The sequence below is a fragment of the Meles meles genome, chromosome 8 (genome assembly GCF_922984935.1).
Source record: "Meles meles chromosome 8, mMelMel3.1 paternal haplotype, whole genome shotgun sequence".
Classification (NCBI taxonomy): domain Eukaryota; kingdom Metazoa; phylum Chordata; class Mammalia; order Carnivora; family Mustelidae; genus Meles; species Meles meles.
In genome coordinates this window covers 75,802,020-75,829,068 of record NC_060073.1, presented here as the reverse complement: position 1 = coordinate 75,829,068, position 27,049 = coordinate 75,802,020, and the positions used below count along the sequence as shown (strand labels likewise).

Here is a 27,049-nt window from a genome sequence, read left to right as displayed (position 1 = left end):
AACACTAGATGTAAACTACATTTCTTGGGTGATCACTTTTGGTCTTGATTATTTTTTTCTTAATTTCCAAAATGAGGACACTGAAGGATCATCTCATAGACTCATTCATTCAGCCACCTTAAAGTTATTGAACACCCACTAATTGCTTAGAACTTTTCTTGAAATCTTTAGAATCAGCCAAGTGCAATAAAGCTCAGCTCCCATAGCTGCAACTAGAATCTTAATTCTTCAGAGCTGAGGATGGAAAGACAGGCTAGGAAGAAATTATTTGTAGGAAGGCATGCCTTAAGAACACCTACATTTTGAAACTAGAGCAGGTTAGTAGATGGCCAGGGACCGGGATTATGAAAATAGCTTCTGCTGACTTTTTACTAGATGCTGGGCACTGCGCTAGGTACTATATATACTTAATACTCACAATAACTCATTGAGGTTGATGTATTGTTTTTATTTTATAGATGAGGAAAATGAGACACAGTAAGAAAATGCATCAGGCCACACAGCTCATAAAGGTGTTTTAAACTCAGGCTTGTTTGACTTTGAAGTGCATTCTAAAACAGCGATTGCCAAGCCTGGGTGTACCTCCTGGGGCCCCCTCTCCAGATCTAAAGAATGAAAATATCAGAAAGTACAGCAGAGATGTGTTTATTTTTAAATAGTCCATCCAGTGATCTCAGTGTTCAGTCAGAATAGGAAAATATTCTGTAAAGAGTTACACAAAATGACAGGGAAAAATACTGGTGGGATAACAGGTAAGCAATTGAAAGAGTAAGGAAGTATTATGGTTTAGAAAGTGCACTAGGCAAGATGTCTGGATTCACATCTCTGTTCTGGGGAGTGATGTGTTCTTAGGAAATGTCAGATAGCCTAGAGGCGGGCCTGGATTCTAATCCCTTCCAAAGCAGCCTGTGAATAGTGGCAAAAAGAAGGTTGGGCCAGATGATGTGTAAAGCCCCATAAATGAGCTACAGTTCTGTGGCTATAAAATATGTGAGAATTAGGGGTTGTATAGGCTTCATTTGGTTTGATTAAAAAGAATCAACAAAATTAACCTTAATGAGTACAAATTTACATAGTTTTAGACAAACACAAAATACCAGAATATAAAATAATTAGTTATAAACCTCTATGGTAATTTTTATTTTTTTCCTGGAAATAGTTGACTAATTGTTGACTCACTGAGAGGTAGCTACAGAAAAATGACCAGTTATTAAAACTTACTTTTAATACTTCTCTGGCCTTTTCAAAGCCCTTTGAACAAGGATGTTGCATAGGTGTTTACATGTAGAATGTCATATTTCCTCAAAATTGTTGAGAAAATTCCCATTTGAGAGCAAAATGTTCACTTGAAAGTTAATTTACTGGAAAAGGTAGTTTGCAGGTCAACAATTTCAACAGGGTTTTGATACACTTTAATAACATTGTCAAGAACCTAGGTGAAGATGTGGAAAACATGAATGTAAAATTTTTAGCCAAAGCAAAATTGAGAAGGAAACATGTCAGAATATAGGGTTTACGGGGCGCTGTACGAGCCACCACTGGGTGGCTCAGTGGGTTAAAGCTTCTGCCTTCAGCTCAGGTCATGATCTCAGGGTCCTCCTGGGATAGAGCCCCACATCGGGGAGGGGGTGGTGTGTCCCTGCTCAGTGGGAAGCCTGCTTCTCTTCCTCTCCCTCTCCCCCTGCTTGTGTTCCCTCTCTCACTATGTCTCTCTCTGTCAAATAAATAAAATCTTAAAAAAAAAAGATTTAATTTATTTATTTGTCAAAGAAAGAGAGAGAGAAAGCACAAGAAGGGGGAGCGGCAGGCAGAGTGAGAAGCAGGCTGTCTGCTGAGTGACGGGCTGGCTCAGGGCTCCATCCCAGGACCCCGTGATCGTGACCTGAACTGAAGGCACCCGCTTAGTGGGCTGATCCACTCGGGTGCCCCAAGACATGCATTCTTTTTTTTTTTTTTTTTTTAATATTTATTTTTATTTGTTTATTTACAGCATAACAGTGTTCATTGTTTTGGCATCACACCCAGTGCTCCATGCAGTACGTGCCCTCCCTATTACCCACCACCTGGTTCCTCAACCTCCCACCCCCCCACCCACCCCCCTGCCGCCCCTTCATAACCCTCTGGTTGTTTTTCAGAGTCCATAGTCTCTCATGGTTCATCTCCCCTTCCAGTTTCCCTCAACTCCCTCTCCTCTCCATCTCCCCATGTCCTCCATGTTATTTGTTATGCTCCACAAATAAGTGAGACCATATGATACTTGACTCTCTCTGCTTGACTTATTTCGCTCAGCATAATTTCTTCCATGCATTCTTAATATGACCTACACAATCCAGCAGGCCTCCCCCTTCTCCAGGTTTATGTTGTAATCACCTTCCATTTCCAATCCAACCACGCTGAGCTGCTATTAAATTCTCATATGTACACTGTGCTCCCCTTTGCTGCATCAGTTCTCATGTGGTATTTTTCTGTATGGGTGTCTTTCTTATTTTTGAGTGACTCATACTTTCACCCTCAAAATCTCAATTCACTTTTCACTTAATCATGGCAGCCTTCCTGACCTTATTTGGCTTTCATTTCCGGTGACACATGCTCACGTTCTGTATTTCCTATTCACAGCATTAATCATTTTAGAATTTATGTTTGATTATGTAGCTATATGATTCGTGCCTCTTTCCCCTACTAGAATATAAATATCCTAGGAATACGCATTCTCTGTTTTTCATTCACGATTGAACTCCTGGTGCCTTGGAATATGTGCATATCACAATAACTATGTATTGAGTGAATAATGTAAGTGGAACTTACTATAGAAGCACAGAGGAGAACATTCAGAGAAAAGATGTGATATTGTGACCCCAAGGCAATAAATTATTTTTATATAGTGCCTGCATATTTTAGACTGGTTTTACTTTTCACAAAAGTTCTAAGAACTAGGATTACTATATCATATATATTATATTAATTTTACAGAAAAGGACAGTTAACTAGCTCAAGATGAATAGTTAGATGAATAGTAGTAGATTTAAGATAAGAAACCATGTGTTTGAGATTTTAGGAAAATTGCCATGCACTTGTTATACCCAGATGTTATATTCTTTTATGACTTGCTTCAAATGGCATATGTTCTTATGATGTTCTTTGGGACTGCATTAGTTCAGTCTTCTCTAACAAAATACTGTAGACCAGGTGGCTAAGAGAACATTTATTTCAGTTTTGGAGGCTGGGAAGTTTAGGATCTAGGCGCCAGTAGATCTGGTGTCTAATGAGAGCCCTTTTCCAGGTTTGCTGTTTCCTGACACGGAGTCTATGGACAATTGTGGCCTCTTCCTCTTCTTACAAGGACACTAATCCTGCAATGGGGGGCCGACTCTCATGATCTTATCTAAACAGTTACCTCCCCAAAGCTCCCAAATACTCTGACATTAGATTTCTTCCTTTCCCTCCCTCCCTCCCTCCCTTTCTTCCTCCCTTCTTTCCATTCTCCCTCCCTCCCTTCCTTCCTTTCTTTCTTCCTTCCTTTTTCTTTCCTACTTCCTTCCTTCTTTTCTTTCTCTTCCTTCCTTTTCCTTCCTCCCTCCCTCCCTCTTATTTCCTTCCTTCTCCTTCTCCTTTCCTTTCCTTTCCTTTCCTTTCCTTTCCTTTCCTTTCCTTTCCTTTCCTCCTCCTCCTCCTCCTCCTCTCTCTTTTTCTCTGTTTCTTTCCTTTTTTTCCTTGACATTAGATTTCATATGAACTTGGGGGGGGAAAGCAGACATTCAGTCCATAAAAAGGAGTAAGCTATGTTTTATTTGTATATACTCATCTAAAATATATTTGTGGTTTTAAATTGCATGTGGAATTCTCAGTTTATTATGTTCTAGAGACCTTGACAGGTAGAATTCTAAACGTGAAAGTAATACTGCCATCTAGTGACAACAGACTTGAATGAAGTTGATAGAGTAGAGCAGCGGTTAAGAGCTCTAGGAATGGTGACATGTATCAGTCACAGAGTGGACCTGGTCACATAACGTGGGGCGGTCCTTTCTTTTTAGTGAACATTTGAGGTAGCTGATTCTTACAGTGGTCATGCGCTAATAGGGACTAAATAAAACAAATGCTCTTCGCTGTAGGATGTCACCCACGTAGTAAGTAGATCACGGGATATCCTATGACTGTACCACTTGACTGCAACCTGTCTCCAAGTTCCTCACTTTGCCCATTGCTTTGGAACGAGGGAGTTCTGTACTCTGATAACCTAATAAAGAGAAATTTTCATCTTAGTTGAGAAACTAAGCATATTCCGGAACAAGCATACATGAGGAAATGAGGCTTTGGTAAGACTTCTGGGTAGATTTCACAGCATCGTTAAGGAAGAAGTGGAATGCCAAGATAAACTCCATCTATACTATGGGGACACTTAAAGCCACTCTGAATTAGATTACTATGTGATTTAATGTAAGCACAGCAATAAAACACTTCCAGACACGCAATAAATGGTTAGAAAATGAAGAATAGGAGAATTTTCTTTAAATCATTGAACTAGAAAAGAAAATTGGGTAATTTATTTGTATCTTTTAAGTCCTACACTTATACGAGAGATTTTTGCTGATACATTTTAAATGAATTATTGTTCAGGTACATTAAAATTGCCAATAAAATTATCATCTAAAAATCCCCTGAGCTAAAATTTTCTTATCATGGGCAGATGCCAGATCAAAGAAATAACAATTATTCTATTTCTCTGGAGGCCTAGATAACAAAACCCCTCACTCTGAAATGATAATAACTTTGCTGCATAAAGTGAGAATATTATATTTAGCATTTTTTTAGATAGTCTAGAGGGGATTATTTCTATTTGTCTACTTACTAGTGTATTCATTGCAATATATCCGTGAGGTTTTCTAACTCATGGAGTAGAAATAGCCTAACTGGAAATATTAATTACTTTTTATATAGGTCAATGAAAATTATTGCTTTCCTGACATGACTTATTACCCCATCTCCCCTTCAGGAGCAATACTTCATGTGTTGACAACAAATATTTTGTAACAGAGTTGCTATTTTGCCAGAAGTTACGTTGGAAATCTCAGGAGCGTGAATAATTTTAAGATAAGAAAAGCATCTGACTTATACGTATTTCTTAGTCAATACCCTTAAAGTACTTTTATGTTTATTTTAGGACAAGAGGACAGATATGATCCCATGACTTGTTTTCATGTGATACACTATTTATATGAAGAATGTAGGTAGTACCAGACAATAGCAAATGACACTTTAGCAAGAGTTTGATTTCGAATTAGTTGCCAGAAAGTATAGCCTCCACACTGTGGGTTCTGATTCTTTAGAAAAGAAAATACCGCATAATGTGGTTATGATTATCTTTGTATGGGACGCCTCTGATCTGGAGCCCTCCTCCAGAATGCTTTGGGTTTGGGTCACAGAAGAATGCCAGAGGCGCAGCGTTCTAGGTAAAACCTGAAAGACGGGGAGAGTCAGTAGGGTGAAGAGCTGAAAGGCGGGCAGGCCGTGGTTTGGAAGGAGGTTGTGTAGTCAGAGTGTTCTAGAGAGAACACAAATGAAAAAGTTTTATTTGAAATTGAAATTGAAAAGAGGATTCAAGGGCACCAGTGTGGGGGTGCCTTATAACATACCAAGGGTCTGGAGGGCCCTTCCTACCCACGACGGTCTAGTGGGGGGCCCAACAAAAAATTGACTTCATGCTGGAAAAATGTACTCAGGTGTTTATAACACTGGTAGAAATGAGGGGAGACTAAGTTTTATGGCAGTGCAGAGCAGAAAGAGACTCGTTTCTTTTTGGGGTTTTTGGTGAGAGGGAAGGAGACAGTTGTTCAAGATTCTCGAAGAAGTTAGGATTTTGGCATGATCCTTCAAAAAGAAGCAGAGTGAGGTCTGCAGCAAGTCTGTAGTCTGTCTTTGCCTGACTGTGTTTTGACTCTTGCCTTATTTGTTCAGCTAGGATTGTGTCTAAGCAGAGCCTCCGCATCTGTTCTTAACCTCAACTGCAGCCTTATCCTTTTACCTGTGTGTCGGACTCTCCTGGCTTACCTTCGAGGATCTCAGAAGGTAAGAACAAAAAATCCTGGTCACAGATTCTAGGATCAAAAATCACGTGGAACAGCGGCAAGTTAGTACTATAGTTTTCATGGTCTGACCTTCTAATAGACTGACTTCTGGCATCTGCTGTCATCTACCAGATGATTGTAAAGACCGTGTCACCTATCAAGATGATCGGTGAGCTATTCTGCAATGCTAGATAGAGGCAGTGGGTAATAGAAATGGCTATTAATAGTGTTATAGACATGGTGCTAAGCACTCCACGGAGGTAAGTGTGAATCCTCACAATGATTCTGTGGGTCTTGTAGATGAAGAACTGAGGCACAGAGAGGTTAAGGAACTTGACCAATGTCATGAGACTAGCAAAATGGCAGAGTTAAGATCAGTCCCATTTCTGAGATTTTGCCTCAATGAGATCCTGTGTTCTCAATTATTTAAGACCAGGTGAGCAACCTAGAAGCTAGAGCTCTGTGCACTTGGAGCAAAATATACAGTGACTACTGGTGACTACTGGTAGCGATTTGTCTCCTTTTCAAATACATGCATGTTTTAAGCTGTGTAATAGTCTCAGGGATGTCTTGGTTAAGATGTGATGTCATGTGTGATGTTGTAAAATGAAGTAAAGCACTTTGAAAATTAAAACTCAGCAAAATATTTTTTTTGGTCTTCGGTTGTCCCTGTGTATGTGTGTTTCTTTGTTGAAATAATAAGGTACTGCAGAATTAATACTGATATTCTAAAAGAAGTTGTTAGTATGAGGTCACTTGGATGTTCTGTGTGGTTCATATGAGCGGATTTACTGCAGTAAAACTTCTCAAACTTTTCAGTAATTATATTTAGAAACTCTACTTTTAATGCAGTAATTTGTGAAAATAATTCTTTCTCTAGGTTGCCTACCATTGTAAAATGCTAGGTTCTGATTCCTATGGCTGGCTATTGGCTTGGTGTTAAGAAAGAGAAGATAAACGGCAGGAAAAGTGCCCACCTAAGTCTCTCAGTATTTAAATAAGTCTTAAAGAATGGTCTCCTGGTGTGACACATAGGTATTCAAAGATGCTTGACATTTTATTTCTTTATAAGATCAAGAAGGCATTTAAATCCGTAGATGGAATTGCTTCATTTAAAAGTCATCTTGGTTTTTGACTACAGAAGGAAATCATCTATATTGTACAACTCAAACATTCCAGAAATAAGTAATCAGTGAAAGTTTCTCCTAATACTACGCTAAAACAACCACAGATTACAGATTTGGGGAAAGGCCTTCAGATTTGCATAAAAATTAATTTTAAACAACATAAAAGAAGGATAAAAACAACATAAAAGAAGGATAACTCATAAACTATACTATAGTTTATAAACTACTATAGTTTATAGTATAGTTTATAAACTATAGTAGTTTATAAACTATAGTATAGTTTATGAGTTATCCTTCTTTTACTAGCCATATATATGCCACATATTTCCATATAAATAACAAGTCTTTGTTATTTATATGGAAAGTCCTTCTTTTACTAGCCATATATATGACACATATTTCCATATAAATAACAAGTCTTCTCACATTCTCTGTAATGGCTCAGGTGTTCCACTGATAAGATATATCATAATTATCTCACCAAGTTTTAATTCCTAGGCCTTTGATATCATGAACAAACTTTGATATCATGAACAATGCTATAGAGAAAAGCTTTGTACACATGTCTTATTCCCTGCTTCATTTTCACCACACTGACTTTTATTTAGGTTCCAAGCAGGAGAACCAGAAGATTGTTGGATAAAAGCCGAACATTCCATATAACCTGTGGTGTGACTATCTGTATTTTTTCAGGTGAGAAAACCCAAAGATGTGAAAATACTACATAGAACACATTTTATGAATGGCATTTTTGTGGCTCTGTAAATTATTTGCTGTCACCAACTTGTGATTTTCTCATTCCATATCTTTCTCTTTCTCTTCCATGTGTTTAAAGAGAGTTGCCTAATGGTGCTACAGAAAATGAGGCATGTCTTAACACATTATAGATATAGTTTTCACATTACAATATATGAGAGTTGGCCTTCAAGCTGTTAATAATTGTTTTTTATAAGTAAATAATTTAGAAAGACTAAAAGAAACAAAATAAATGTTTTTAAGGTTCAAAAAAAAGATATGATAGGACTTTAAATGCATACAAATTAGAATGTGAAATGTACATTCATAGAATGTGATTCCATTTAAAAAGTATATTTGATAAATATTTCTTTGATATTAATTCTTGGTATTAAATGTCAAATATTCAGTTCCAAGTTAAAATATCAAGCAAAAGTCTTTTGCCTTTTTAAAAGAGTCATTTTAAAATAAGTTTTTATCCTGAATATTTATGTGATATTTTTCAAATTTTGGAACAGCAAGTGATAAACACATTAATTAAGTATATGGACTTTGGAGACAGGGTTGTGTAGGATCTGTCCCCAACTGCCTTTCTCCCTTACTGTGTGACATAAGCTCTCTGTCTTTGATTTGTTGTTGCTTTAATCATAAAGTGATTGACAGTATGAGATCGCCCATAGGAAGTTTTAAGGATGGAATTTTTTATAATTTACAAACTCAGGGGTTAATTATCTCAGTGGCATAGCACCTGACATTTTCCTCTAGTCATGATTTGTTAGGACAGTGATGTTTTGACGCCAGGGACATTTGGTCTGGATATGTATATATGGCTATTTTGATTCAGGCATGTCTTCGTGCAGCCACTATTGAGAGGTCATTAAGCTCTCCACTTTTAAAAAGTTGCCAAGTATTGTTGAAACAGGCATCTGCAATGTTTTGTCCCTGGACATTTTATTGGTGGGTCCCGCTTCTAGAGGCAAGAGATGGGGAGAGGCTCGGGTGGGATCAGGACTCCTTACCACTCAAGAGGCTGGGGACGGACTAAGAGTCCAGAATGAGATGAGGACCAAGTGTGTGGCCAGGGTCAGGGCTGGGTTAGAACAGAGGGAGTGAAAGGTCAGAAAAGCGGGAGGGTCTGGGAATGTGGACACATTTGTAACTTGGTTTGTGCTACAGTGTAGTTGTGTCCAAATATTCTGGTTCAACTGGAGAACAACCAAAAAACTGAGATCGTGTAGAGTCTTGCCATGAATGAACATGCATTCCAGACAGTTTCATTCTGCCACTCACTAGTTGTCTGACCTTAGCTGGGCAGCCTCTTCTGACCTTCTGTGACAAAGGGATGTTTCTCCCCCACTTCATTGTTTTGTTGAGAGAATTAAATCAGAAAAATCTACTCAAAATGTCCAGCCTGGCTTTCTCTTTGCTGCCCCAAATTAGAAGCCCCGATTTCTTTTGAACTGAAAGTCCTTTAAAGAAAGTGAATATATACCTTAAGGGTGTGTCTTTAACAACTGATACCTAGGGCTTTTTTTTTTTTTTTCCAGGAGAATTCAGAAAGAAGGAGCCACAAACATGTAGTTTACATATAAACCTTTGATTTAAAATGAAGGGATTTTTTTTTAACTTACACATTTTAGACATGATAAAGCTAGAGGACACAGACCGTTCTTAAATAATCTTTTATGCCTATGCCATAGTCGAATCCCTCCTGGACTGCCTCTTAAAAATTTCCTTAGAACTGTGTCCTTGCTTGTTAGTTAACCCCCCTCTAACTTCCTGTCCACTTTTTATGAGACCCTTTTCCTTCCTCTCATTTGACTTTGGCAGGAGCTTATCAATCCAGTAACTTTGAAGTTAGTTAGCATTCTAGTGCTTCTCTCACTTCTATTTGTCTTTGTGAGTCCTTCAGAACTCTTGGCATACCTACATCTCATGTGCTAGGTTGGAGAGAACTATAAAGTTTTCTAGTTTCTACACACGTTTTCTGTTGAGTAACTCCACGCCCTATCTTGGTATGGACTGTAATGGTTCACTAGCTAAGTTCAGGTCACTTACCTCATTAAGTCTCCTATTTCTGTCATTGTCATTTTACAGAGAACTAACCTGAGGTGTTGATAGCTATGCAGTGTGGCCAAGAAAACCAGATTTCCAGTTAATTATCTGTCATCCTTTCTAGTACATTGTAATGTACTGTTAATTCAGACCCTATTTCTCCTACAAGAAAAGGTTGGGAAGGGAGAAGGCATTCTCCTCCAGTGCACATGTTCATTTGCTCCTTCCTTGTCCAGCCTCCTCAAGATAATTTTCCTTCTTTTTGGCTGTGCCAAAATGAATTTTTCTTCAACTCTCTTGTAATTTTCTAATGCTTCCATCCTCTGTGTGAGCTCTGCATTGGTTGAGCTCTCTCTTTACTCTGCCAGTGTAAGCTGGTGATTAAATGATAATTCTTATTTTCCCGAGTTTTTAATCCCAATGAAGTGATTACCAACACTTTTGCTGTGGGGTTTAGGAAATTTAGGAGATTACTTCTTGAAGTTATAGATTGTGAGAAATTTTAACTGGCTGAAAGTCTTTCAGTGAGCCTCTATTTTAGGTTGAAGTGTACAAGACCTATAACAGATTGGAGCTAGAGGAGAGGTGAAAAATGTAAAAAAATCAAATATCCTGGAACTATTTAAATAAATAAATACAAGACCATATTATCACACACTGGAACATGTTGTTTCCTAACCCTGACTTGCTAGTTGTTTAATTCTAGCCTTTGAAAATTCGATTTCTTTACATGATTTCTAATACCCAGGTGTCTATAATCAAGACTTTTGGTGTCTTTAAACTTTCCCTTTTCAATTTAATATTTTATTGCTCAGGTAGCTGTCAAAGTTTGGACCCTGTGTTAACTAAGGGAGAGGAAGGGAGGAGTCCTCTTCGTGGAGTGTATATGGAAATCCTACTGATCTGAGCCTCATGTGATTTTGCAGGTGTGCACGTGGCTGCCCATCTGGTAAACGCCCTCAACTTCTCAGTGAACTTCAGCGAGGATTTTGCTGAACTGAACGCAGCGAGATACCGAGATGAGGTGGGTGGTCTCCTTTCACTTGTCGTGAGCCCACTAACGAAGGTCTGTGATTTTCATGGAAAATTTGTACCTTGCCGCTCCTTTTCAGTGCTTTTAAAATGCAGTTGTCAAGTTGAGTTTTGTTCCTTTTCAATAGAAAATACAGGTAATTACTATTTCACAGTGTCTCCTGCTGAAAATGGGAGTTCGAGAATGTCTACTTTTTATATTCTGCAGCGTTCAATTGGGGGCCACTCAGGCCTGCCTCCTGCCTCCCAGCAGCGTTGTCTGGTTTCCATCCAGTGGAGACTGTCTACAGTGTCTTTACAGGCACAAGTTTGTTTTTGTTTTTTGTTTTTTTAATAAGTCAGATGCCGTTCTTGGAGGTGGTGAAGGGGAAGGGCAGAAAAGCAGGTTGACTCTTTGAGGATCTTGGGTCATCTATTTATTTGACTTAAAAAACTTCACTGAGTTTTAGTGTTCCTCTGTTTTGTTTTGTGTTAATCCTTGATACAGGTGAACTTGAGCCGAGTCCTGTAGCGTGCAATATCTGACTTAGGGTTGTTTTTCTCCAGGGGGCAGCACCCATGAGATGAAATTATATGTGCAGGGTGCTGGGGTAGAGCCTAATGAACACATGTTAGTTCTCTTTCGCTCAGGACTTCATTCTGTCCTCAGTCTGTCTTTCCTTCACGCCAAGACTACATCAAAAACTGCTGGGAGTGGAGCTGGATCTCCCTGCCCTGTTCCGCTAAGTCTGGCAGGGACTTTGTAAGATGGTTCTCCATCTCCCCTACTCTGTCTTCTCTTCCATGTGTCACCAGAGTTACCGAGATTAATACTGCTAAGATTATGTGCTTGATATCCTTCCTGGAATAAAATAAAGAGAAAACTAACAATGAACACAGAAACAAATCACAAAACCAAAATAGCCAGCAGCCTTTCATAAGTCCTTTGATAAGACTCTAGTATTCTTGAAAACACCAGTATGATGTAACTGGTCTGGGTTGGGGTCAGGCACTGATATTTTTTAAAAGTTCACCAGCTAATTGGGGTGAGCACCCAGCATTAAGAGCCACTGAAAAAACCAGCTCCTCCAGAAGCTTTTCATACGTAATGATTCCAGAACCCAGAACTGGAGACACCACCGTTTCTGTCTCCCACTGCCTCCCCCCCATTCCTCTATCCCCCTCAGCCCACAGGACGTGGACTTCTTTGTTTCCTATGTCTGCCATGGACCTGCCTCTTTATCTTTCCTTCTTTGCTGCTCTCTCTTTTGTTTTTGTCATCTTGGGTCCTTAAGAACTAAAATGGTTCTCTCATTTTAATATTGTATACTTGGAATATTGTAAAATATTCCAAAATTTTAATCATAGGTTTTTAGTTATTTTCTTTCATTCTATGAAGGTTATGTACCCCAAATAAAATATCTTAAAACCCTCAAGCAAATGAAGTTTGAAACTGAAAGCTTTTCCTCCAAAAGTAGCCACAGCTAATAACTTTCTGTTCTCTTATATTTTGAGGGGCATTTTATGAAACCTAGTCCTCAGCAGTTTTCTTGTTTCCATAATTACATGGACTGTAGCTTGCTGTATCAGAAAGTATAGATTATCACTCTCTTCATCTTAATGTGCGATGGTTTATTTTTAGCCTTTTCCTTATTCACAGATGATTGGGTTGTTTTTGAGTTTCTGTTATGAACCACACTCCAATAAATTAATTTTTTATATGCTTCCGCTAGGCAGATTCCTAGAAGTAGAATTTGGTTTCAAAGCTATGTACATTTTTAGTTTTGAAGGACATTGCCTTGTTGCCTTTCAAAAAGGCTTCATTAGTTGACACACTTCTACCAAGTTTGTCAGAATGCTTGTATCTGCCCCTCAGTTGTTTTTGTTTTTCTTTAATTTTTGCCAGTCTGACAGATGAAAAATAGTAACTCATTGTTTTAATTTTTATTTCCCCTTTCTTTGTTTCCTTCCTTCTTTCTTTCTTTTTTTTTCTCCCTCTTCTTTATTTTAATAAATATTTTTGAGCCCTTAGTAGGCATCAGACAGTGTGCTAGAGGAGGATGAAAACACACATACACACGTGCGCGCACACACACGCACGTGCACACACACACACACACACACTGCATGCATAAACAGGTAAAGCCTTCCTTGAGTTGTTTTTGAGAAAGACTGATTTGTGCCACACACCCTATTGTCCTTTGCTTTGTGCTCTCTGTCTTCTCCAGATTTCTAATGACCCAGCCTCCAGCTCCTGGGTGGCACGTTCTTGATGGCCTAGCCAAATCTGCCTCATGCTGTCATCTTCGAAACTGTCTCTTCCTTTCACGTTCCATCTCCACTCGCAGGCAGTAGTAACTGTTCTGTCTCCTCAGTTCCCACGGCTATTTGTTCTGGTATCCATATTTCTGGTACTACCACTTTGTTCAGCTGGTCTGGCATTTTCACTAGTTGTTTATATACTAGGTTCCTCTAGGTTACCCTTGAGCTGCATCCTAATGGCAGAGGTAGAAGTCATCTGGCCCCAGTGGGATGAGGAGCTCTTGCTAGGTGGGTGGCCCTTAGAAAGCCACCCTTTCTGAAGGTGGCTTCTGAAATTATTTCATATGAATGGCTTCCCACTTTGGATACAGGGTGGCCTGATTCCAGAGCAATGGAAGCCTAGGAAAGAATTTCCAAAGTTGTGCAATACTACGCACCATTAGGATGAAAAACAAATCCACAGATCTCCTGGGGATTGACCTCAGTTTTCCAGAGATATAAAGGGAGTTGCCTAAGGTCCATTTCACTATGAAAGATGTAGTTTAAAGGAGAGATTACACTAGCAATGTTACTTTTACAATTCTGAGTAATAGAAACCTATTCTCTGTATTTGAGTATCATTGCTATTTTACATTTTAAGTATTCAGTTAGTATTCTTTGCACTGAATTTATAGTGACAACCCTCCCTATATATTTTCTCACTTTTGATTTTCACTGTCTCAACATCTTGTAGGTGCAAAACATTATAGTCAAAGATAATGAGTTTCAAATGGTCAAAGGGCAGGCTTCAGGCCACTGTTAATAGCTTGTAATTACCCATTAAGATGAAAGTCTATATTTTCTGACTTTTATTCAGTGCTCTATCTCAGAAGAACAGTCTTCTCTGTGTTGGATTTTTTTTTTTTTAAGATTTTGTTTATTTGAGAGCTTGTGCATGAGTAGGGGGAAGGCAGAGGGAGAGGAAGAAGCAGACTCCCCACTGAGTGAGGAACCCATTGTGGGACTGGACGTGGGGCTCAATCTCAGGACCCATCATGACGTGAGCTGAAGGCAGACTCTTAACCAACTGAGCCACCCAGGCACCCCTGGGCTAGATATTTTTAATTTTTCACCTGAGAAACAATTAGGGAATTTCTGAAACTTGCTTGTAAGTGACAGAGGCAGGACTCCCCCCCTCCCCAATTATCCTGGTTCCAGAACCCGTGTTGTATGAAAACATTATGAAACCTGATTGAATTTCTCATTTCCACTGAGAGAATAGTGTCTTAAATGCCTAATGGATCACATACCCAGAAGGTTCCTTGCAGAATTTTACATTGTCAATATTTTGTTTTTCAGTCAATTTTTTTTCCCTTTTTCTCAGGATCCTAGAAAACTTCTCTTCACAACTGGTAAGTTGTTTTTCATTTTTCTTTCTGAAGATTCGGGCAAATCTTTGAGAATAAGCATCATTGAACTACACAGCAATTCAATGTATGTTAAAATATAATGTGGAAAATTTGCCATCAGAACAACTGTTACCAAACTTAAGTTGCAAAGAAAACAGAGGGGCAAGGCAAACAGTGGGGTTCGAATGAATGAAGAGTAAAAGGAAGTAAACGCATTTGCCTTCCATATGTTCTTCCAATAACAACAGTGCAATGCCATATGGTTACTGAGGACCTACTCTGTGCCCCTGGCTGTGGCAGTCGTACTGGAGATAATACACAGGAGTAGGTTTCTATCCTCAAGGTGCTGGAAGGAAACACCAAGCACTCTGATTATCGATGGAATTCTTATAACTCAGTAATTTAGTAGGACATTTGGTGATCTTATAACCTATATAAAAAGAGGAAGAATGAACAGTCATTAAAATTGGTTATTCTTCTTGAAATGCGTTTCCTTTTTCAACTGTAATTTACTTTTCTTTCTCAAGCATATTGTCCATGAAATCTCAGTCTAGACTATTCATTTGTTAAAGCACATGTAAACATCTCAAAATTTTGTCCTGATGTTAGTATAATTCTACTAAAATTCTTTCTTTCAACTCTGCATTTATAAGGACAAAAGCCAAAAACTGCATTTGGGGCCTTTTTAGCACATTATTTCAGGGATAAGGATGATTAGGTTATTGATAGGATCTGTCATATAGGCTTGGCTACCATAAACACCCCATTAAGGATCGGGATTGCATATAAGACTGAGGCATGATCTGTCAAATGTATTGTTTTTCTTTTCAATCAGTTTTATGATAAAAATAGCAATAATTCTGGTGTTTTCCCCCTCCCTGTCACAACTGTATATTTAGATTTGTAAAATATGTTTTTTTCCTGTTTATTTATGTATGACGTTTGCCACTTACAAGGTATTTCATGGTTTCTCTTTAGGAGCACAATTTTAGTTTTGCTTACAACTTTGCTCATTGAAAGCATGTTTTTAATTTAAGCTTTAAGAATTGGATGAGAAATAGGAAGGAGAAAAACAGAAAAACAAAACCTTATGTGTGAATCAATATATGTTTTGGCTCATATGAATTCATTTTACAGAAAAAATCAATTTTTAAATATTTTTTAATATTTTCTTTTTTTATATTCTTTTTTAATATTTTCTTTTTTAATATTACCTTCTATAGCACCAAGTCAGGGTGAAACACTGGGACATGTAAAATGTTTGAAAAAGTTTAGTTTTCAAACATACAAAAAGATTTCTTATATGACCAAGACATTACATTAAGAAGCTTAGTATAATGAATACTTGTACAGAAACATGTGACCTCTCCATATAGCATAAAAACCCACCATCCTTATGTTATTTCCCCAGACGTTCCCATGAATGGTGTTGGACTAACTAGAGATGATACTTAAAAACACAAATTAAAAAAAAAACAACAACAACAAACCCACAAATTTCCTGGCTCCATCCTAGAGAGTCTTTGTGGTGTGACCCAACAGTATGATTCATTAAGCTTCCCGTGTACCCTGGGAGTCCCCGTTTCACCCTTATTGGACATCCCATCATACTCTTGTAATTCCCTTCTAGCAACACCTAACTTTTGCCTACTCTCTTACTTGATTCTCTCTCTCTCTCTTTTTAAACCCAGTCCACTTCTGCTCCTCCTTTGAGTCTCAGCAGACATACCCCATCATGCGCACATTCGTCCCTGATTCCGGTAGGCAGAGCTGTTGTGTTTTGTTGGCCTCGGTTCGTTCCTAAAGATACAGAGTATCTGTATTTTCGTTCCTAAAAATACAGAGTAAAGTGCTATGTTGTAGAATAATTTCTTTCCTTACAGGTATAATCTTTTCCACTGGAAAGTAAGCTTCTCAGGTGTGAGGTACAGCTCCCCGTAGGGCATGCAGCGTCCCAGGTACATATTTTTTGGTGGAGTTTCTTTCAATACAAACAATTGGAATTCATCCCAAATCAGCATGTCAGCCTCGTTTTAGTGTCTCAGTCTACTTCATTTCATGAAAGACGTTGTGTGCTAGCCAGAGGGAGCCATCCACTTCTCAGCTTGAAACCCAGCCTGGAACCCCTAACTACGAGTCTAGACCTTTGAGGGCATCTGTTTGACCCTACCGAGTAGTAGGTGAGAGAACAAAGCAGAATCAAAGGATGTCAAGGGATAAGAGACCATTTTCTACAAATAGACTTAATCTAGTTTTATATTATTAATACATTTATGACTAATACTATTTCATAGCTATCTTCGAATATCGTTAGGCCTAGGAAAACCCACATTTCTGACAGAGGAATGCATGCATGTTTTTAGATGTTCTAGTGATAATGACTATTTTTTATTATGTTTCTTGGATTTTCATTTGTTTAATGTTACATAGAGTCTTCTCTCTCTCTCTGTCCTTAAATATTTTTCAACATAATCTACAACTGAGAAATTAAGATTGTTTCATAGAAACTAAAGCCTGTGGCAGTTCAAGTGACATAAAATATGGTAGTTAGGTCACTCAATAAGAAATGTTAAAAAACAATCCAATTAATTTATAAAATAAAAAAGGGAATCTATAAAGTAAAACAAATTTAAAAGATTGGATTGTTCAAATATGCATTTCAAAACATTTGGTACATTATTTCCAAATTTGGTAGAAGCTTGTATGATGAGAATAAAATGCACAGTATCCAATTTCAATTAGAAAAACCCTCATAAACAAATAGAATTGTGTTTCCAGTTACATTAGAAACAACAGGATAATGAGTACAAGATGGTATATTTCTGACCACATCTGGGTATGGATGAAAATGATCTCTCAGTTTCATCTAGAAATGGCAGTACACTGCAGTCATTAATTTTAAAGGCAACTAAATAACAAATGTAATATGCATAGATAAAAAGTAATAAGAATAAACATACAAACATGTCTTTTCCTAAGGGAACAAGTATAGGTTTTGCTTCATAATTTGAATGATTCAAAGAGAGAGCATGCTTCATTTTGGCAAGTGACTTTGCCCAGTAAGCTTTGACTAGCTTAGTCATTTCCAGCCTGTTCTTCTTGACTCCTGAAATGTATGTAGTAATAGAGACTAATATGTTGGGTCTTAGCTGAGCTGTCCTTGAAAGCTAGGTTAGGGTGCCTTTTGATGTACCTGGAAAACACTCAAGCTTAGCTCTCTTTTAGCACTTAATGCCCTAGGTTGTATTTGTCTGCTTATCCTGTCTCCCACACTGGACGGGGATTTCTTTTAGAGCAGGATTCATTTTTTTTTTTTCCTCACTTAACAGTAGACTACAAATGTCCAGAAACTGTTCACTGAAAATAAAAGCCAATTGTTTAACTCTCCTACTTGATACATAGATCTCCTTTACAGTGTCCAGATAATCAGTTAGCTAGCTTCTGTTTGTTTAATTCCAGTGACAGAAAATCATAGCTTCTTAAAGTACTCCTTTTTTTGGAGGGAGGGGACCATTGTAATTGTAATAATTTTTTTTAAGACTTTATTTATTTATTTAAGAGAGAGCGTGAGCAGGGGCAGGGGTAGAGAGAGAAGTAGACTCCCCACTGAGTGCAGAGCCTGTTATGGGGCTTAATCTCCTGACCCTGAGACCATGAACTGAGTTGAAATCAAGAGTTGGACAATTAACCGACTGAGCCACCCAGGTGCCCCTAATTTGTTCTCTTCATTTTTAATTTTAAGTAACTTACCTTCATTGATCTGGTCTGTTATTTTGTAAATTACAAACTTTGGTCTTTTTATACATCTTGGAGCTAGAAAGGAAACATGAATCCTTAGATAAAAAAGATAACTTTATAAATCTGAAAGAATATTAAAAAACATTGAATTGATTCTCCTAAGTTTACAGATGAGATCCAGTGAGATTGGGGTTTGTCCTAAGGGACAATAATAGGACTATTTAATCCCAGAAAGGGTATCTCATCAGCTAAGCTGTCTGCTTCATCTTCAAATGACTGATGCCAACTGTTTTATTACCTACCCCCCAGATCTTTCCATTACATTTTCCATGTTCTGCTCTTAAAAGGATTTCTCTAGTTAAATGTTTGAGGAAAGATCTGTTCAAATTAAACTGGTCTCTTTGTATTAGTACTTGCCAGAGACTTTAATTTACTAATGTGTTCTGTGACTCTTCAAGGAATAGTTATTACACTTTTGAGTAATAGAAATTAATATCTCTAGAAACTAATGTTCAAATAATATACTTTAGAAATTATGCCTCTACACTAAACTTGCTGTTTTTTCAGGTGTCCTCATGAAATGATTTGTAGACATTCCATAACTAATCTTGGCATATTTAGAACCACATGGGAAACCTTGTGGGCAGACCCAGTAGACCTTAATGAAGCCCCAAGACAGTTATCAGAAAAGCCTCTCCAGCCACACATTTCACATCATGGAGCCATCTGGGATTCTATCATTTATTTATTCATTTGGCCAAATAAGGGTTTTTTGTTTTGTTTTGTTTTAATTACTAAAAGCCAGAGAGAGAGACCTCCTCTTTTTTTCTTCTTCAAATGTATTGAGTTATAATTGAAGTACATGAAATTATTCATATGTAAATTATGTTATTCAATTAGTTTTGACATATGTATACACTTAATGATACCAAGACCAAAATCAAGATGACAAATATATCTATCATTCCAAAAAGTTTTTTGTGCCTTATAATGCATTCTGCCGTTTACTCCTCTTAGTAACTAATCTGCTTCCTATCACTGGAGAATAGTTTGGATATTCTAGAATACTATATAAAAGGTATCACAAAGTTTATACTCTTGGGATTTTTTTGAGGGGGAGAGTGTCTGGCTTTTTTCACTCAGTGGAATAATTTTGTGATTCATGTATGTCATGTATAGTTCATTTTTTTTAGCTGCTGATTAATTTTCCAGGTATAGATATTACCACAATTGTCTATCCATTCATTTGCTGATGGAAATTAGAGTTGTCTACAGGCCTTAACTGTTAAAAGTAAAATGGCTATGAATATTTTTGAACAAATTTTTATGTAGATATATGTTTGTGTTTTAGGGAAATACTTGGGAATAAAAAGGCTGGGACATTTTATAGGCACAGTGTTCTTTGTAAACAGGATTTCTCTGTATTATTGGTCTTTTAGTGTGAACTTGTACAATCATCTTGTTCTTCTCTTACCCCTAGGAAGTTAGTACTCACCTGGGGCAATGGGAAAGATGAGGAGAAGGGAGTGCCCTGGGAAAGAAGTGTAGAGAAGAGATGATTGGTTTAAGCACATCAGGAAATAGAAGTCTTGTTAGGCTTCCAAATCTGTACGTTGGAAAGACTGAGGAAGAAAGAGTATCCAACTATTAAGTATACAAAAACTAATTCCTTAATTTCTCATGTGGCTCTTTACAAGTAGAAACTTGTTTCCACTGTGCTGAGATTTCTAATGTTATTTTGCAGTGTTTCTAAACTGTTGGGATTCTAATGAAGCATACCTATGGTGCTCTTCTGTTGTTCCCAGCTTGTCTGCATCTGCTAGTGGCTTGTAGTTCGTGATGGCCCTTCTGTTTCCTAGGTGGTTCTTTGGCAAGTAGAGAAGTTGGGGGATGCCTGTGATTTTGGAGATACAATTGTTTCGGTAGCTTTCCATAGAGATTTAAGATGGACTGTCTTAGCTCCGGGTTATTTGGGACTTACTGTTGCTTGTATGATTGTAGTCGTAAATAATGTAACTTATCGACAGGATAATTTATTTGGTAGGAATAAGATAATAAGAAATGAGACTATTGTGATTTTAGTTCTTTTTGATAAAGTATATCAACTATTCATTTAGGCTATGCTGTATGGGCTAACATTGGATTTTTAGCCACCTATCACATCACCATTAACTTTGAAAACCAACAGTTTTGCACAGCTTTTTCTTTGCTAAAACATGGTATTATATAATATCAGAAGCACTGATTACAGGATATTTCCCATACTAAGGAAACATCAGCACTCTAATTTTTTTTTCCCTTGAGATGTTATTGTTTTGTTCTACACTTGACATTGTAGTTTTTAGAAAGCTTTAGGTTTTATTTTTTCTTTAAAACTATTCATTCTAGATAGTAAAGCACAAAAGAAATTATTTGAATTGAAACTGAAGCAGATACTAGTTCCATAAAAGGAGAGGGAGGTGCTGAAAGAGTAAGGGAGTTTTAGTATTGTGGTGGAGGAAAAAAAAAACAACACAGTAAATGGTATTCCATGTCAACCAGCCCTGTTGTGTGTTTTTCCCTCCTTTAAAACAATTTTATAAATATATAATTAGGATCTAATAAATTGTATCTATTTAATGCATACTCTCATAAATTTTGACTCTTGCATATATCCATGAAACCATCATCACTATCAATATAATGAACACTCCGTCTTTCTTAACACTCCGTCTTTCACCTTTCTCTATGTCTTTGGAAGTTTTTCCCTACTGCCCCTCTTTGCTTCTCCATTAAACATATATTTAATTTCTGTCTGTTATTTTCTTTTTCTTTTCTTTTCTTTTTTCAGTATTCCAAAACTGTGTGTTGTCTTCATCACTGACATTCGATATAGTATGTACATTTGGTAGAACATGTCCCAAGTATGTACACATTCACCATTCTGAGTGGGATACTTGAAAATAGTAAGGTGGACTCTTCTGTTAAAGGTAAAAAGGCTGCTTTGTCTTAAGTACCTTGAAACTGGGCTAATTTTAAAAAGGCTTTTTTGGAGAGGGAACATACAAGGAGATAGGCGATTTGACTTGGGCTTCCCACAGAGCAGCATGGTAATTTGGATTTTAAAGTAATAATTTTTCTACTTTTTTCTCAGTATGGTTTACGTTGAAATGTCCTTATATCCATTTTTTATAGTTCCTGGGCTGACAGGGGTCGGCATGGTGTTGGTGCTCTTCCTAATGATTACAGCTTCTACATACGCAATACGGTGAGTGTCAGAGTCATTATTTCAATGTTTACTGGCCAGAGTGTTTAGATTTTCCTCAGATTATCTTCACTTTCATATGTAGAAAAAGCCTTGATTAACTGGAATGCTTAGCCAATGCAATCAACATTCTGGCCAATGGACTATTTTGGATAACTAAGAGTGAAGTAGAAACATTTCTATGTATCATTTCCTGTTTTTGAAAATTCTTATTGTTTGAGTCAAATATTCTGTGTTGGTGAGGAAACATATGGAGACTTTTGGATGACTAAGGAAATTTGAGTTCCTCCATCTGAAGGATAGTATATCTCTATGAGATATGAGATTGAATTCAACATGTATCAGAGGAATATATCACAATTATTTTGTAATTCATTTCCTGGTATGAGTTTGTTTTACAGCAATTTAATGTAGTATTCTAAATGAAGCTTTGGAAACATGGTTAGTTGACATCTGTTAAAATAATCAGAAATATCTGCATGCATATTTATTCATCTAGTTACATATTTATTCATTCTAGACTTTGAGCAACTGCAGGCATGCATTTTCATGAGCACTTTCACATGTTCCTTCTGATAGATATATTCTGTATTTCATACTATTTTACAGCATCTTATGTTTCTGGTCAAACTTTTTGTTTAAGAAAGCAAAAAGAAGAGATAATACATAATATTCAAGAATCCCCAATCACTCTCCTTGTTGAGATGTGAAATTTAATGGAAACACACATACTTGCGTACATATACACACTTTAAAAATAATGGCTCAATAGAGTATTTTTTTAAAAGATTTTCTATATTTATATTTATTTATTTATTTACTTATTTTAGAGAGACAAAGAGAGAGCACACAAGTGATCAAGTTGGTTGGGGTGTACAGAGGGAGAGGAAGAGAGAGAATCTCAAGGAGACTCTGTACTAAGTGCAGAGCTGGACACAGGGCTTGATTTTGACTCTGAGATCATGACCTGAGCTGAAATCAAGAGTCTGATGCTTAACTGACTGAGCCACCCAGGTGCCCCAACCCAACAGAGTATTAAAATGAGTCTATCCTTGCACTTCTGAACCCACCTGTATTCATATCTACATGCAATAAAATGTCACAAGTAAACACACCACTCAGAGATTAGCACCATGAACTTTCACAGGAATTAAAAATCACCTTACAAGAAGGCGAATCAAATCTCTAACATCAGTGTATGAGAGTTCCAATTTTGTGGGGAGAAATTTTCTTTTAGTTAGGTAAAGCATTCATTTAAAAAATTTCATTTAGGTATTCTTGAAGGAAAATTAGGGCATCTGACATTTATTTGCAAGATTGAAGATATTTGAGTGTTCTACATCTAGAAAAAAAAAAATCCGTGATTGAGAGAGAGTTTTGTAAAATGTAATATAAAGACCAGCTTCTATTTTCAACTGAGCCAAGACATTTGTGGTCGTAATAATTCAATGAATGTTTATTAATCTTTAGTTTTTCATTGTTTTCTTTTAAAAAAAGATTTATATATTTATTTATTTTAGAGAGGGAGAGAGTGCACCCATGTGTGAGAAAGGGGAGGGACAGAAGAAGAGGGAGAGAATCCCAAGCAGACTCCACCTGATGGCAGAGCCCAACTTGGGGCTCATTTGCAGAACCGTGAGATAATGATCTGAGCTGAAATCAAGAGTTAGCTGCTTAGGGCACCTGGGTGGCTCAGTGGGTTAAAGCCTCTGCCTTCGGCTCAGGTCATGATCCCAGGGTCCTGGGATCGAGTCCCGCCTTGGGCTCTCTGCTCAGTGGGGAGCCTGCTTCCTCCTCTCTCTCTGCCTGCCTCTCTGCCTACTTGTGATCTCTGTCTGTCAAATAAATAAATAAAATATTAAAAAAAAAAAAAAAGAGCTGCTTAATAGACTGTGCCAGCCAGGTGCCATTTTTCATTTCTTTAAAGATATTACAAAATTATCTCTACTTTTTCCAAACTTTATTGGGGGAATCATGGAATTTTTTTTTTAAAGATTTATTTATTTTAGAGTGATAGAGATGGGGCGGGGGAAGGGAGGGACTGAGGGAGAGGGGGAGAAAAATCCTCAAGCAAATTGCCCACTGGTGCAGAACCTGATGTGGGGCTTGATCTCACAACCCTGAGATGGTGACCTGAGCTGAAATCAAGAGTCGGATGCTTTAAATGGCTGAGCCACACATGCGTCCCTGGGAGGAATCATGGAATCCCCAGGGATTCCCTGGATCATGGAGATAATCTTCTTCTACCCTTTGTCTTTATCAGTGAGGAAATAAAACATTAGAGAAAGGAGTGAACAAATGGCCCCTCTGTTTGAGTAGTTGAATATAGTCTAGTAATTCACCAATGGTCCATTAGTGCTCAATCTTTTAAAATAAGTTAATATGTTTTTAATAACAGGTGATAGGAATACAAACATATTTTCATCTCAATAGATTTTTTAAAAGTGGTTATTAAATCTTAATTCTAGTTCTGAATTAGAATAAGTAGAATAAACTATAAATTAATTTCCTTTATAGAATTAAAAAAATAGAAAAGCCAGAACTGAGATCATACTTACCAAAGAAACATAAGATACATTCCTAAGAAAATTATGGAAAGACCTAAGTGTTATTTTTAATTCTACCATTATTTATATATAAGAAATGAAACAATTTTAATTATTAGAAATGGAATCATTAGAAAGAATGAAACAACAGTCATCATTATTTCCCATTATTCCCAATGGAATAATATATCTATATATATAAAATTGTCTAGCCAGAAAATCCGAAAGAACTATGGGAAAAAGAATAGTATTTTACCAAATTAATTAAAGATTTGGAATAGGTAAATGAACACAAAAGCAAAGACTAAAAATTGCTTTTATGTAACAGCTATTATCAGTTTGGAAATTGAATAAAATAAAAAGGTACCACTCACAATTGCAACAAAAACAAAGAATATCTGGAAATAAATTTAATAAGCAACTATTGAGGGGCACCTGCGTGGCTTAGTCAGTTAATCATTTGCCTTCAGCTTGGGTCATGATCTCAGGGTCATGCTTCTCAGGGAACCTGATTCTCCCTCTCTCCTGCCCCTGCTCATGCTCTCTCTCACTCCCTCTCTCAAATAAATAAATAAATAAAATGTAAAAAAAGAGAAAAACTATTGAAAGCTATATAAAAAAAAAACACAGACCTTCACTAAGAGACATAAGTAGAGATTTGAATAAAGACTGTCTTTATTCCATAACTCCATAAAGATGGAGTTCTTCCTCAGTCATTTTATAGGTTGTTGCAACTCCAATCAAAATCCAAGACAGATTATTTTGTTTGTTTTTGAACTTAGCAAAACAGTTCTAAAGTTCATCTGAGGGAACATCCAAGTACATGTTCCAGAGAGGAGTAAAATGGGGAGTGTGGCTTACTAAACATTAGCATGATTAGGCTTCTTCAGTAACTTAAAACAGAATAGGACTTAATGGCAAAAATGATCAAGGAATTGAATAATGAAAGAGTTCATAGAAAACCCTGGAAGGGGGGCGCCTGGGTGGCTCAGTGGGTTAAAGCCTCTGCCTTCAGCTCAGGTCATGATCTCAGGGTCCTGGGATCGAGCCCTACATTGGGCTCTCTGCTCCGAAGGGAGCCTGCTTCCTCCTCTCTCTTTGCCTGCCTCTCTACCTGCTTGTGATCTCTGTCTCTCAAATAAATTAAAAAAAAAAAAAAAAAAAAAGAAAACCCTGGAAGGGACTTTGCTATATATATGAAGCTGTTGAATAAAAAAGATGCCATAACAAAGTTATGAGGAAAGTAAATTTGTATGAATGAAATTCTAGTAAGTTAGAGGTAATTGTAAAAAAAATTTATGCCATTAAAAATTTAGAAGAAATGTTGCCCAATAATAAATTATTGTAATTATATGGAACTAGTACATACTTAAAATTTAAACAGTTTACACACAACAATTAAGAAAATGTGGAAATGGATAATTATCATGAAGAGATAAATCACAGAAGAATTAAAAGCAAGTAGGACACAAAGGAAATAATACCCAGTTCCACTTAATACAAAATAATGGAAACATATGAAGTGGAGTCTGGGCTTGAGAAACAGGCTCTCCTACTCTATAGTGCAGTTTATAATTGATACATGTCCTCAGAGAGCAATGGGCAATGTGTATCAAAAACAAAATGTGTGTCCTTTGACGTAGTATTTCCACTTCTCGGAATTTAGGTTCAAAAAGAAATCAGATATGTGCAGAAAAGACATATGTTACAAGGATGATAATGATCTTGTTAGCAAGATAGCAAAAGCTGTGGGTAAAGTAAATGCCAGTCAATTGGATACTGCTTAAATCAGGGTTTCTAAGAGGGTCTAGGGGTTGTAACAGAATCTTCTGAGAAGCTTTTACCAATTTCTGCCCTCCACCTCCAAGATTCTGATATGAATATCCACCCAGACATATGAAATGAAGTAACTGTTAAGTCTTTCTACTTTTCTCAAAAATTTCATAGATGGTGCTTATCATACCCTTTCCTTTTCAGGCTCTTGGTTCTCCCCCAGGCCAGTAACACCAAAGTGTTATTTTTAATATGTATGCTGTTCTGGAAAAGAATAGAAAACTTTAATGAGCATGTATTTAATTTCTCCCAATTTACCTTTCCTTTGGACTACTCCCCCAGTGTGTATTGGGATAAGAGTATTATTTGTTTTAGATATCATTTGGAAATTGAGCATAGTGATCAAAAGTACAGTAAAGGTGCATATTAACATTCTATTACCTACTCCTTAATCTTACATCATCATAACTTTAAATATTTTATTTTAATTCCTTCCATGTATCTTTATTTGAAATACAAAGAACCTTCAAAATTATAAAGTGTTGTTTATAATTTTGTCAGTTCTTTCTGCATGATGTGTTAATACTTCAATACTAGTAGATGAATCTGAGATAACTCTCATTTTAATTTTCTTCAATTGTGACATGTATATGAAATGATGGAATGTAAAGTAGCATTGAAATGAAGTTATTTGCTTTTTCAGAGTTTCCAACTATGACATCTTCTGGTATACCCATAACCTCTTCTTTGTCTTCTACATGCTGCTGATGTTACATGTTTCAGGGTAAGTTTAAAAAATATTTTTAAATATTTTTAGAAACATGTATTCTTAACAATGGGGTAATGAAAGATTATAGGAATTTTCATAGGAAATGGTAAAATTATTTGGTTACTCGGAATTGAGAGTATTCTCCAGAATGATGATAGTTCTACTTTTAGCATAGCATATTTTAGTGAAAGTAGTATAAAAATGTATTAAAACCGAAAGAATTGGGCATCTTGGTGGCTCAGTCAGTTAGGTATCTGCTTTCAGCTTGGGTCATGATTCAGGGTCTTGGGCTTGGACCCATATCTGGCTCTTTGTTCAGTGGGGAGCCTGCTTTTCCCT

At 37.0% G+C, this 27,049-nt stretch overlaps 1 protein-coding gene across 1 annotated transcript in view; it reads left to right on the top strand.

Annotated features, from left to right (window-relative positions):
* Positions 1–27,049, top strand: part of NOX4 (NADPH oxidase 4) — a 172,553-nt gene that overhangs the window by 19,886 nt on the left and 125,618 nt on the right. Inside the window, exons 4-9 of the mRNA XM_046017410.1 lie at positions 5,953–6,063; positions 7,798–7,882; positions 10,906–11,003; positions 14,616–14,643; positions 21,553–21,625; positions 26,645–26,725. Of these exons, the coding sequence (XP_045873366.1) occupies positions 5,953–6,063; positions 7,798–7,882; positions 10,906–11,003; positions 14,616–14,643; positions 21,553–21,625; positions 26,645–26,725 (476 nt within the window). The remainder of the gene's footprint in view (positions 1–5,952; positions 6,064–7,797; positions 7,883–10,905; positions 11,004–14,615; positions 14,644–21,552; positions 21,626–26,644; positions 26,726–27,049) is intronic.